Consider the following 13,436-nt stretch of genomic DNA (forward strand, 5'->3'; position numbering starts at 1 on the left):
ACCGGTCAAAAGGGCCGTCCGGTGGGCAGGGCGCATGGGTCAGGTTGACGCCCATGCCACTTAGCATATCTGGGCTACTCCCATAACTTGGTGCCGCTCAGTCTGATTTATGACCAATAAATGTCAATAGACTGGCATCTGTGATACCTCAGAATGCCGGCCGTGTATAACTTATGGGTATCTGGGTCTTTTCATAACTGACACCCTTTTAGACAGGGAGACTCTAAATCTGTGAGACCCCGTTTGAGGCTCCGTCATAAAAATACCTACAGCTCATTGAAATGCCGGTTTCTATACTGCCATCATGTGTCGGTTAGAGGGTATGGCGAGCAATGCATTTTGTCTTTTCGCATGGCAGCCAGGGAATGGCTTGTAAATGGGGAACAAAAACGCCTGGGACAGGGCAACCACAGTAATGCATAGCAAATCAGGTATTAACCCCTTCCCCCCGTCACTGTAACCCTGCAAGAAAAAGCCCTTAAAGGAATACTGACCAATGCAGGATATTAATGTGTATTCCAGGATTGACATCCTAAGGGAGTCAGTACAAAATATTAGAGCAACTATAAAAAGTGCACAATGTGACAAGTGGACACAATATATTAAAAAAGGTAATTAACAATAATATACCCCACAGAAAAAACAGTATACCCGTGCAATTAATTGCTAAAAGCATCAAAGAATGAAGAAAAATAAAACCAAGAAATTATAATATGAAAATAATGGGAGTATTTGAATGACGATGCAGGTTTATTGGTAATAAAAAAAATTTGAATAATCAATTGTATGGAAAAGATAGAATACTTGGTGGAGGACTCTGGCAGCTTTTCGTTGGATGTACCACATCCACAGAGAGATCTACAGTATCAGAGAGAAAAGAAAGCGCGCACGCCATGGGTTAATAAAGCAGAAAACTATTTACTGCATCTCGAGTGGTGCGAATTGCACTTACACAATTAGGTAGATAAAAAGCATTGGAGAGAATATGTGGATAATCACCATCCAGGAACCAGGAATCAACCAGAAGATTGTCCATAGGATATCCCAGGAATAAGCGTCCGCACGGGCCGATCGCCAAACAAAGTATGCCACACAAGCCTGCAATTTTACCACCTTCATGTTACATCTCACTTTTTTTTTTTTATATAACTTTGGTTTTATTGATTTTTTCATCATCAGAATACATGTACAACTGATGTATCCGTAAGCATTGTACATAATCACTTTGTTGTACTTTAACATTCGTCCAAACCAGGTATTGGGGAATAGGGGAACATAGGAAAATGAGGGAAGGGAGGGGGGTGGGTGCGGTGCGGGGCTCGCTCCCAGCTGTTCTAATAGTATCTGGGGAGCTGCTTGCTTGAAAGATCCCAGTTCCTGCACCTCTGGGTGCTCTTGCCTGATCGGGGGTCTAGGTTACCTCCTAATATCCTGATCAAGAGTGCTCTTGTCCCTGTTTGTCCCTAGTGTCTCCAATTCTAGGCATTTATCAAGGGAAAACGCATCTACTACTATCAAAGCAGGATGGTATCTCTTTCGACTCCCGGGATGTCCGTCTGGGCCAACCAAGGCGTCCAGGTTTTTAGATAAATTTCGCCAGTGTCATTAACCAAACTTTTTAACTTCTCCATCTGGCATACGAACCAAATTCTATTCCGAATCTTGGCAATTGTAGGAATGTCGGGTTGTTTCCACAATGCTGCGATCTCGCACCGAGTTGCTGTTGCGAAATAGGCAACCAGTCTATTTCTTGCTTTAGTCCACCCCGGTGTCGGTCTATTTAACAGAAACCGCCACGGGTCCAAGGGAATTTTAAGGATAAAGATCCTCTCAAGCCAATCTCTAATTTTTCGCCAAAGCGGTCTAATCCTCGGGCAGGACCACAGCATGTGTAACAGGTCAGCTGTTGCTCCGCATTGTCTAGGGCATAGTGGAGAGTACCCTGAAACAAATTTAGATAATTTCATGGGAGTGTGATACCAGCGCATTAAAACTTTATATGGGTTTTCCCTTAATGTCGTGCAAATAGAGCTCTTAGCTGAAGCCATAATTATCTTAGCCCATTCCTCTGCCTCTAGCACATCTCACTTTTGATGCAGTTTAGTATGTGTGATTGCTGTGTACACATTTGCCACTTTTTAGTGCTTGTGCAATTGGCTCTAATGCTGACTATTTTGTGTGTATGTATGTGTGTATATATAGACACACACACACTTCACTGTAAGTTTTTAATTTGCTATATGTATAATAAATGTGAACTATTTCTTTGACGTCCTGCCTTCTCTGCGCTCCTTTCTTTGTTCTATGACAACTTTTATATGGGGCATTGGATGGCTGAGCATGTTTGGAACAACGGTCGGCTTGGGTCGAGCCGATATACTATGGTCGCTATATCGATGACATTCTTATCATCTGGGATGGTAGTGAGGACGAGCTCATCCTTCCCCTTCCTGGTTTTGACCAAAATGACCTTGGGCTTAAGTTTACCTTTTCCACCCACCCCCTGACATAATCAGTGGATGAAAATCAGGTCATTCTTACTAAGGTACATTTTAAGGATGTAGCCATCAATAGTTACCGTCACACCGATAGTAATCACCATTCTAAATTGCTCAGGAACATTTCTCTCAGTCAATGTAATAGACTGAGGAGGAATTGTTCATCAGACCATTCATTTGAGGTCCAATCTCGACGTTTGAAGGTTAACTTTGCCTAGAAGGGCTATAATAGTGGGTTTGTTGTATCATCTTTCAACAAAGTGAGGGCTTTGGATACATCATTTTTGTTAGAGAAATCTAAATCCAAGAGCAAGTCTGTTTGTGATTGTAGGATTTCTGGTTCTTCTAAAATTAACACAAGAGAGGGAGCCGTGCACACCAATAAGAGATGCAAAAAAAGTTAGTGCAAGAGAATAATTTTAATGACTGGGCACAGTCATATCCATAGCATGCAACGTTTCGGTGCCTAGCATCACCCTGATGAAGGTGCTAGGCACTGAAACGTTGGATGTTATGGATATGACTGTGCCCCGTCATTAAAATGATTCTCTTGCACTAACTTTTTTTGCATCTCTTAGTGGTGTGCACGACTCCCTCTCTTGTATTATATGCAGTTACCCCGACTAGGTCCTTTGCCTGTAGCACCCAATTTCTTTTTGTTTCTTATTATTTGTCCTCATATATTTGGGTCATCCCAATTTGCATAGATCCTGATTTCTTTGTGTTTAGCTATTTCTTCTAAAATTGAGAAACCCGCCCATCAATCCATCAAATTTATGACCAAGTACAACTGTTATTCAAATAAAATCACTAAAGTTCTTAATAAAAATTGGAACGTTCTACTTTATGATCCACACTTAGGCCATTCACTTAATAGACCTGCCAATGTAGTTTTTCACAAGACCTCTGGCCCCTAGTAGGCTGAGAGCATCTAGGAGCTCTAGCTTGGCCCCAGCTGTGGCTTGCTATGGGAATCACATACTGTATGTGGTAGGAATCGGTGCTTAACGTGTAAGCACATTGTTTTGAGTGATTCTTTTTCCTCGCGTTCCCAAGACACTATCTTCCCTGTCAAAAGCTCCATAAACTGCTCAAACACGCACGTGGTTTATCCACTTTCCTGTTCCTGTGGTACTCCGTTACATGGTGTTTATTGATTGGCCTATTGCATGTTAGCATCACGGGTTGCTTAGCAACCCAGGTTATTTAAACCCTTAGTACGGACCAATCAAATAACCCCTGCTGAAGTCATGTTCGTGACGAAATGCATAGGGTCGTCAACAGATGCGGAAGCAGTACTCTGAGCAGCTACACTGGGAGAGGTCAGACCTACTTTAAGTTCATTTGGCAGCAGCTAACTGTGGATTCAACGAGCAGACCATCTACTGGGACATACGTCTCCTGGAGGTTCCCTGGGTGTTTTTGCCACGGTCAAGTCATCTGCTGCTGCCACCCTCCAGCTGATATTCATCCCGTGTGCTGTTGCGGGCTGTTCTTGCAGAGATATAGCTCTAAAATGTGATTTTAAACTCTACCATTGTGAGTGCAAGTCCTAGAGGCTTTTTTATTTTCACTAAATTGTTTTATTATCAAGTTATGCTATGGAGCCTGCTTTTCTTGATAAACAAGAAGCGCTGTGTGCTGGGTGATAATGGTGAAAGGCGGGGTTGCAGACCTGTCTTAGACATGCAAATGAGCATACAGTAATATTTCCATTTGATATATATATATATATATATATATATATATATATTAGCATACAGTGCTCCCACTGCAGCAAGGGATTCTGGGAAATGACATGCAAATGAGCACATAATGTGTCACCTTTTGCCTGGAAAATCCATATATATATATACAGCTCAACTCCCTTATAACGCTTTGCTTGGGGTCCAAAGAATCACATCGCGTTATAAGCGGATCGCGTTAGAAATAATGTACAATTATATGCATTGTACAATATAGTATTTAAGATAAAAATAATCGTGTTGTATAGTATTCATAAATACGAAAATTGGGAGCCACGCTTGCATTGCGTTATAAGCGGATTTGCGTTGTAACGGATCACTTTATAATGGGGTTGAGCTGTATGTATATATATGTGTGTGTGTGTGTGTGTGTTTGTTTGTGTGTGTATATATATATATATATACACACACATACACAAACTCTTCTTTCCCTGTCTCTTCCCCTTTACAATCTATTTTCATTTTCTCCCCAGTCCTGGTACCTGGGATAGCTGCCTGAATCATCACCCACCTGCCCCACCCCGGAGTCCGAGCTGACGGAGCAGGCTGACGTGAGACCAGAAGCTCAGCGCGGGTTCAAGATACCGGGGGGGTGGTGGGAACAATCTCCCCTGAAAACAAGGACAAAATCCATAAAGACAGGAAAAAAACAGAATCAATAAACAAGAAAGAGACATCTCGGGGAGGAGAGAATGAGAGAGAGGTCAGGATGGAAGAGAGGAGACGCCACATGAGGCTTTCCCCCTCTGGAAGACAGACACCCCATCATATTATGGGGCCCTGAACTTTAAAATGGGAGGAGTGGGGCATTATGTTACACCCCCTCCACCCCCCTATGGCTTCTGCCCCTGCTTAAAAGACAATATATGCAAAACAATATAAATATATATTAATTTGGTTTTAATTCCCTTCTTGTAAAACCCCCTCCGTGCCAGAGGAGACTGCCATGTGTTGCTGCGCAATGTGCTGCAGGTCCGTCTGGCGCTGAAGGGGTTAAACAGCCAGCGAGGAGTAAGATGAAATGTTCCCCCTTTTTCTATGGCTTTTGAATATATTTTGTGTTTTTTTTTTTACATTGATTCCCCCTCTCCCCCCCCCCCCCCAAATAAGGTTGAACATGTTCTCGCAAAGGGTTCTGGGTAATCACCGCTTGGCAAGGGGTGGGGTTGGTTGGTCCGTAGGCCGTAATCAGTTGTAAGACAGCAGAGTTTTTGCTCTATTTGCACTGTGGAGGATTGTGGGAAGGGCAGGGGTGCATTGTGGGGGTTGCAGCTCCAGGCCCCTTAAACCCTCCAGGCCTTATGGGTAACTGCAGAAAAGAGTGGGATCTATTAACCCTGCGTGTGGACCCACTTGCTGTCTAATTCTGGCAGCAAAGAGGTTGAAGGGTGATGTGAGGGGACACTTTACCCTTTCAGTGCTGGGTCCTCAAAGCACTTATACAGAATTAATGATGTAGACGCTATAGAACTTTTAAACACCACACTGTGTTTATGTGTGTGTGACATTGACAGACTGAGGGAGTCCCTCATCTTGTGTGTGTGTGTGACACTGATAGACTGAGGGAGCCCCGTGTGTGTGTGTGTGTGTGTGTGTGTGTGTGTGTGTGTGTGTGTGTGTGTGTGTGTGTGTGTGTGTGTGTGTGTGTGTGTGTGTGTGTGTGTGTGTGTGTGTGTGTGTGTGTGTGTGTCACTGACAGACTGAGGGAGCCCCTCGTGTGTGTGTGTGTGACACTGATAGACTGAGGAGCCCCTCTCCTGTGTGTGTGACACTGTCAGACTGAGGGGCCCCTCATCCTGTGTGTGTGTGTGTGTGACACTGATAGACTGAGGGAGCCGTGTGTGTGTGTGTGTGTGTGTGTGACACTGATAGACTGAGGGGCCCCTCTCCTGTGTGTGTGACACTGTCAGACTGAGGGACCCCTCATCCTGTGTGTGTGACACTGTCAGACTGAGAGATCAGGTGTGTATGTGAGGGTCACTGACAGACTGAGGAGCCCCTCTCCTGTGTGTGTGACACTGTCAGACTGAGGGGGGCTCTCATCCTGTGTGTGTGACACTGTCAGACTGAGGGGGCCCCTCTCTTGTGTATGTGACACTGACAGACGGGGGAGCCCCTCTCCTGTGTGTGTGACACTGACAGACTGAGGAGCCCATCTCCTGTGTGTGTGACACTGACAGACTGAGGGAGCGCCTCTCTCTGTGTGTGACACTGACAGACTGAGGAGCCCCTCACCCTGCGTGTCCCTCAGGTCTCCTGAGAGTGAAAGGGGATAACTCTTACAGTTGTTTTTTTAGAATGTCAGAGATCAGCACTTTGGTGACACAAGTGTCAAACAGAAAATACCCTGCACTATTTTGCACAGCACATTTGGTACCTAGAAGCTCAGTACTGGAATAGCAGAGAGTGCTACAGTAACAGAGCTGTGTGTGTGTGAGGGGTCAGTACTGGAATAGCAGAGAGTGCTACAGCAACAGAGCTGTGTGTGTGTGAGGGGTCAGTACTGGAATAGCAGAGAAGCTGCAGTGACAGCCCTGTGTGTTTGATGGCAGAGGGTGCATCTGACATCACTCATTAAGTCTCAGCATCCACAGGTTCTCCCCTCACCCCTTTTCTACTAAAGGAGCTGCAGAACATCGCTCTGCATGTTATATTTCTTTGCTATGCTCTGTGGACCCCTGCAGTAGTGAAGGAGTTAAAGGCAAGCTATGTATATCAACAGTGGCTGCTTCTGACCTGGGAGGGAATAAGAGAGAGTTCTGCCAGCGACAATGAGTTTGTGTGTATATGCACAGGTGTATTATATACAGATATATATATGCACACACTACTCATATATATATGTATATGATATACATACACATAAATATATACACTCATATATTAATACATATGTGAGTGAGGTGTGAGGTGTAATATGTATGTATATATATATATATATATATAATATATAGTTCTGCTGGTCTCCCCACGTACGAGTTACCCAAAGAAGTGAAACAATCATACATCGAATGCAGAACATGAATGACCATAAATAGCAGAAAGCGATCGGCCGTCGGACTGTGGAACGTGCATGGTGCTTCATTCCCTAATCACACACAATCTGTGCTCATCCAATCAGCTTGTGGCTGAGGACATGCATGGCAGAATTAAATATGGCACTCAGGCTTTGGAGGGGGGGGGGGGGATTTTTTGTTTTAGCTTTTTTTTTATACATTTAACCCCTTCCCTCTTTGCTGCGTCTTCCCCCCCCCCCCCCCAACCCTTTTTCCACTGGCTTTAAAAGCCCTCAGTTTGAAGGGGTTGTAAAAGAGGAACAAAGCATATAGAGCGTTAACCCCTTAACCGCTGGGCCCCCTCGGCAGCGACAGGGTTCAAAGAAAAACGCGTTTAAAAAAAAAAAGACAAAAATAAATAAAAACCACACTAGAAATTAAAAAAAAACATTAAAAAAAAGTATATATATATATATATAGCATTAAATATGTACAAATGTTCTTTTTCCTTATTTGCACGAAATTTTCTACCACAGGATGTGCCTTGCCTTCTGACAGAGAATTACATAACCACTGCACAGTGTAAGCTGCATGCTCAGACTTTAATATACAGGAAACATGAGTCTTGTACAGACATTAAACAGTTAATGATTTGAGATTCCTTTATCATTTACTTTATCCGTTTCTTCTGTCCCCCCTCCCTGTGTTTTTTCTCCTGTGTTCTTGACACCCCCCCCCCCCCCCCCACCCCAAGGAGGGAGCAGGCGGCTGTTAACCGTTTATGTGCTGGGAAGGGCCTGCAATGCTACCCCCATCTCCCCCCCCCCCCCCACCCCGGTTTTATAACGCCCGAATTAGACAATTTCTTCTTTTCAGGTAAAGAGAGAGAAGGGAGAGGGGAACGCAGGGTGCAGTGTTAGGTAGGGTTGCCCGGTTTCCATTATTGAACTGGACTGTCCTGTATTTGGACGCTCTCTGGCCATAGTGACCTGACCAGCTTGGGGGGGGCCGCAGGATTTCCACCGAGCAGGGCTGCTGCTACCTCAATCCTGATTAGCTGCTGCTGGGTAATGCATCCAATCAAGAGTCCTTGGAGTGGGGCCAAGGAGAGGAGGAAACAGCATGGAGAGTAGAGAGGTGTGTGTGTGCGCGTGCGTGTCAAGCGCGTCGCACCTTTCACCATTGTGTCCAGTATTTTTGGAGAAGCCGCCTGGCAACCCTAGTTGGCAGCGGGCGAGTGGAGAGCAGGATGCTGTTAGCAGAGAGGGGAGTGCAGTGTTGGCAGCGGGAGAGGGAGGGCGCATGGTGCAGAGTTTGTATAAACCATATTTTCACCCCCAAATACACTTCAGAGGGGCCAGCGATGTGCCAGGGGATTTGCATCTGAAGGGTTTAACCCCACATTACAGCACTGTGACCTATCGTACAGTATGTACCATTTCCCTCTCAGTGCTCACAGGTTTGAAGCCCCTTGCACAGTGATGCATTGCAGGCTCCCGATTGTTTAACGACCAGCGAGGTTAACAGCCGAGTCAACTCCAGATCCCAAGGTCAGGATCATCCAGCCCTGGTTTTATATATTCCACCATTAGAATTCCATATACTGTACCTTCCCCATAACTCCTCCTATTGCCCCATATAATCGCTCCTTATAGCTCCTCATTTTGCCCCATATAACCACTCCTTATAACTCCTCCTATTGCTCTATATAACCACTCCCTATAACTCCCCCTATTGCACCATATAACCGCTCCCTATAACTCCTCCTTTTGCCCCATATAACCGCTCCCTTTAACTCCTCCTATTACACCATATAACCGCTCCCTATAACTCCTATTGCAACATATAACACCTGCCTATACATCCTATTTTGTCCATAAAACTCTGCCTGTTCCCCATAACCGCTCTCTATAACTCCACTTATCGCTCCATATAACTTCTTCCAATAACTCCTCCTACTGCTACATATAACCGCTCCTATAACTCCTACTGCTCCCTATAACTCCTCCTATTACTCCATATAACCGTCCCTGTAACGCAGTTGGAAAAAGTGCTCGACTTTTTAAAATGCCGGCTTTTCCAGCCAATAAAAATCTATTCCAATGGAAGATATAAAACCAGGACTTTAGGATGTCCCGTCCTACCAGTCACCCCCAATCCCTTCTTCCCTTGTAGATGGAAATACCTGTTGTTCCTTTTGTTTTGTTTTCGTCAGTTTTTTCGCTCGCGTCTTCCAAAGCCCCCTATAAAAAAAAATATGCAATTGTCCTGTCTGTCCCAAATCCAGCAGAAGGCAGCGTCTGTTTGCCAGGGGTTTTATTTAACGGGGGGAGAAAGAGGTTACACAAGGGGAAGGAGGTCTGATTTTGGGTGCTGGTTTCTGTATTAAATTAAATACCAAATGTAGGGGTACCCCTCTCCCCTATACCCTTTTTAGGGCTACTATTAACCCCGTTGTAGGCCCTTCTGGCAGCAGAGGGGTAAAGTAACGGGGTGATTCATTCTTTTTCGCCTTTGGATACATCGTTTCTAAGCTGTATAGTTTTTCATGAGTATAAATCTTTTCTTCTGTTTTTGGAGGGGGGTTGAAATGTACGTTACCCTATTTTTTTAAGAACGGACAATTGTTTTTTTGTAAGCGATCGAAGAAAATATGAAAAAAAATATATAAAAAAGAAAACAAACGTTTTTTCTTTATTTGAGAAATTGAGATTTTGTGTTGGTGTGTGTGTTTATATATGCGGTGTGTGTGCTGGGTGTATTTGTGTGTGTGTGTGTATATATATGCGGTGTGCATGCTGGGTGTATTTGTGTAATCGTCATGTAAATTGTGTGTATTTGTGTGTTTGTATATGCAGTGTGTGATTTGTACATTTGTGTATGAGCTTTTTTAATATATGGATTTATGTGTATATGCATTTTGTAATGTTTTGTGTGTATATGCAATGTGTATTTGTGTGTATGTATTTGTCGATGTGAGCTGTGTATTTCTGCATATGTGGTGCGTGATCGGTGTATTTGTCTGTATATATAGTGTGTGATGTGTATGTGACCTGGGTTCCCCGATTGGCCCCTTACCTCCGCTGCCGCTCGGGAGAAGGGGGTTCCGCAGGGACTACAGCCCCCAGAAGGCCACAGGGCTACCAGGCCTGGCCAATGAAGTGTAGAAGGCAAAGTCCAGGCACACGGTGTTCAGTATAACAAATGTAATTCAGCAATTTTTTGTTATATTGAAGACCATGTGCCTGGACTTTGCCTTCTACATGTGATACCCTGGGGTTGTTGTAGGATTGTCCCTGATTGTCAGTGGGCACCAGCAGGTGAAGTTTATTGTGTGCCAGACTGCCTCCTACTACTGGCCAATGAAGTGACAGGATTAGGCAGTTGATACATTTGGAACTCTGAGGCTTGCTGGCAGTTGGAGCTAGGACACAGCTAGGGGAGGTTGTACAGGTGCAGGGGTCTGTGACCCTCTGCACTAGGCCAGAGATCCCCTAGGCCCCTTCTCATCCAAAGCTTGTGGCTGCTGTAGGGAAGGCCCCTTCAGTTAGGGATCCTGCCCCTTTAGTGGTTAGCCAGCTTAGGGCCACAGTAGTTTCATTTGAACTATTGCTGCAGCAGTCTGGGACCAGACTGCCAGAGAGTGAGCGACCATCATTGCAGAAGTCACTCCAGAGGGAGTCATCCCATCCAGCGGAGGATATCGTTGGATCGGCGCATCCCCTGCTTCTCGTTGTTAGCGCGCCTGGGTGTGGACACACTCGACAGGTACCGTTCGCCAAACGTGCACCAACACCGGTATAATAAGATACTGAAAAAATCCAGCACACCCTAATAATAGAATCAAAATCACTGGCAATTAACCAAAATAAGAACATTTAATCAGTGCACAAATGAAACAACAAACTAACAGCTCCACACCAAGAACACAAAATACACATAGGTAGGAACACATATGGGATGTATAGGAGGATAATAGGATAAAGGAAAAATAAAAGGGAAGGAGGGGAAAGGGGCAAAACAACATATAAGTGGGTCAAGAAGGGGAAGTATAGGGGGGCAACGTTTCGGGAATGAACCCTTCGTCAGGCCCATTCCCCTCAGTCCCAAAGGGACCACAGGGTACTTCCCTAGCCCCACAACCCACAGGAAATAGATACAAGCCCCAAATAAAAACAGTAGTAGAAAAATCCTCCACAAATTCTGAATACTCTGATAACAAATCAACATACAATATCCCAATGCTAAATAGCAAAACAAATCCACAGTACAGCCTTTGTATAGAGATAGTATGGGAGTACTAATATGTGATAAAGCAACCAAGCACTTAGCAAGTCAAAAACAGAATAAAGAGGATGCAGGACAAGGTATATGCAACAAGCAAATCAAACCAGACAGTCCTTAGCAATTTGTGCCTGCTCCTCACTCCAGAGAGTGTCTGTTTTTGATTACCGGTATAATAAGGCGCTGATCACGCCTAGAGGGGTGGGCATCTTTTGGGGACACTTATTGGGTTTAGTGACCAAGGGACACCTCTGGTACTGTGGACACGGTATGGGGGTACACGGTGGTGGGACTACGCCCTGCGCGGCGATGTATAGCTGTAACCATTAGTATTACTATTGCATGTATGTGGTTTATGGTTATTGCTCACAGTAAAAGTTATCAGTGTTATTCTTATGATCTGTGGACTGTTATTAATAGTTCCTGCTCGGGGTTATCCCATCCAATTGGGATCCCGTGCGGGTGGAGGCGCTGCCACTCAGTATATTCGTTACCCCAGGCTCCCAGTAGCGGAGTCTCAGATCCCTGTGAGCCGACAGGTACCGCCAGCACCAGTAGACCCTTCACATTAGAGGGAAAGAGGGCTACATGTATGTGTGAATGCTGTGTGTGATCTGTGTGTATATATGTGGTCTTTGTATTTATTTGTGTGTATATATGTGGTCTATGTATTTATCTGTTGGTGGGTAGGATTAATGCAAATCCAGAATCCGGTGCTCAAAAGACCACCCACAAATAATACAGTGATGATATCGAGTTCAATCTTTACACAGCTATGCAGCAGCAGCGGAGATCATGAGTCCATAAACGGATAGAGCAGCGTTGTATCCACACTGTGTGTGATCATGAAGCTGTGTGATTATATATGCAAGCCAAACCCCACTCACAAAGGAGGGAGACTGCCGCAGCTGTCCCGCAAGAGCAGAACTACCGATCCTGTCAATCCACACCAGATATGGAGGGGGTAAGCAGCCAAAACAACTGGCTTAGGACTAAAGCACAATAATGTTGAAGAACTCCCTGTTCTTACTATGCACTCTCCTCCCTCTAGACCCCCTCCCTCCCCCCAGCGAGACGACCACAACCAAGTGTCCAATTGCGTATATATGCGGTGTGTGATATCTTTGTATATGCGGTGTGTGATTTGTTTTCTGTGTAAATGCGGTGTGTTATCTGTGGATTTATCTCTGTGTGTGTATATATACAGTGTGTGTGATCTGTGGATTTATCTGTGTGTGTGTGTGTGTATGCGGTGTGTGATCTGTGGATGTATATGTGATGTGTGTGTTCCGTGGATGTATCTGTGTATATGCAGTGTGTGTTCCGTGGATGTATATGCAGTGTGTGTTCCGTGGATGTATCTGTGTATATGCAGTGTGTGTTCCGTGGATGTATCTATGTATATGCAGTGTGTGTTCCGTGGATGTATCTGTGTATATGCAGTGTGTGTGTTCCGTGGATGTATCTGTGCATATGCGGTGTATGTGTTCCGTGGATGTATATGCGGTGTATGTGTTCCGTGGATGTATCTGTGTATATGCGGATATGTGTTCCGTGGATGTATCTGTGTATATTCGGTGTATGTGTTCCGTGGATGTATCTGTGTATATGAGGTGTATGTGTTCCGTGGATGTATCTGGGTATATGAGGTGTATGTGTTCCGTGGATATATCTGGGTATATGAGGTGTATGTGTTCCGTGGATGTATCTGGGTATATGAGGTGTATGTGTTCCGTGGATGTATCTGGGTATATGCGGTGTATGTGTTCCGTGGATGTATCTGGGTATATGCGGTGTATGTGTTCCGTGGATGTATCTGTGTATATGCGGATATGTGTTCCGTGGATGTATCTGTGTATATTCGGTGTATGTGTTCCGTGGATGTATCTGTGTATATGAGGTGTATGTGTTCC

General features: G+C 44.7%; 1 protein-coding gene across 1 annotated transcript in view; it reads left to right on the forward strand.

Moving 5' to 3' along the window:
• Positions 1 to 9,891, forward strand: part of NFIC (nuclear factor I C) — a 40,401-nt gene extending 30,510 nt beyond the window's left edge. Inside the window, exon 9 of the mRNA XM_075584443.1 lies at positions 4,717 to 9,891. Coding sequence (XP_075440558.1) covers positions 4,717 to 4,734 — 18 coding nt within the window. The 3' untranslated portion in view covers positions 4,735 to 9,891. The remainder of the gene's footprint in view (positions 1 to 4,716) is intronic.
• Positions 9,892 to 13,436: the final 3,545 nt, after the last annotated feature.

The sequence above is a fragment of the Ascaphus truei genome, unplaced genomic scaffold (genome assembly GCF_040206685.1).
Source record: "Ascaphus truei isolate aAscTru1 unplaced genomic scaffold, aAscTru1.hap1 HAP1_SCAFFOLD_594, whole genome shotgun sequence".
Lineage (NCBI taxonomy): Eukaryota > Metazoa > Chordata > Amphibia > Anura > Ascaphidae > Ascaphus > Ascaphus truei.